The 300-nt window shown below is 66.0% G+C and overlaps 1 protein-coding gene across 1 annotated transcript in view; it reads right to left on the reverse strand.

Annotated features, from left to right (window-relative positions):
* TDG (thymine DNA glycosylase) overlaps positions 1-77 on the reverse strand; it is a 9626-nt gene extending 9549 nt beyond the window's left edge. The window contains exon 1 of the mRNA XM_014310857.2: positions 38-77. Within this exon, the coding sequence (XP_014166332.2) occupies positions 38-69 (32 nt within the window). The 5' untranslated portion in view covers positions 70-77. The remainder of the gene's footprint in view (positions 1-37) is intronic.
* Positions 78-300: the final 223 nt, after the last annotated feature.

The following is a 300-nucleotide window of genomic DNA, read 5'->3' on the forward strand; positions in this document are numbered from 1 at the left end:
CCCCGCAGCCCCCGCTGGCGCGCCGTGGCCCACCTACCTGCGGGCGCTGGCGGCCAGCATGCTGGCCATGTTCGCCGGGGCTGAAGTCGTGCACAGGTACTACAGGCCTGACCTTGTAAGTGCTGGGAGGGTCCCGGTCGCTGGTAGCGTGTGTGCGGGATGGAGGGTCTGCTGGAGAGGCTGTGCCTCGGGAAGGTCTCTGGCCTGGCGGTGGGCAGAGATCAGCCTCTACAGAGGCATTGGCCAGGCCGCCAGGATTTCATTGTGGCCGGTTCTGGGCTCCTCAGTACAAGAAAGACA

This window comes from Geospiza fortis, unplaced genomic scaffold, assembly GCF_000277835.1.
Source record: "Geospiza fortis unplaced genomic scaffold, GeoFor_1.0 scaffold650, whole genome shotgun sequence".
Taxonomy (NCBI): domain Eukaryota; kingdom Metazoa; phylum Chordata; class Aves; order Passeriformes; family Thraupidae; genus Geospiza; species Geospiza fortis.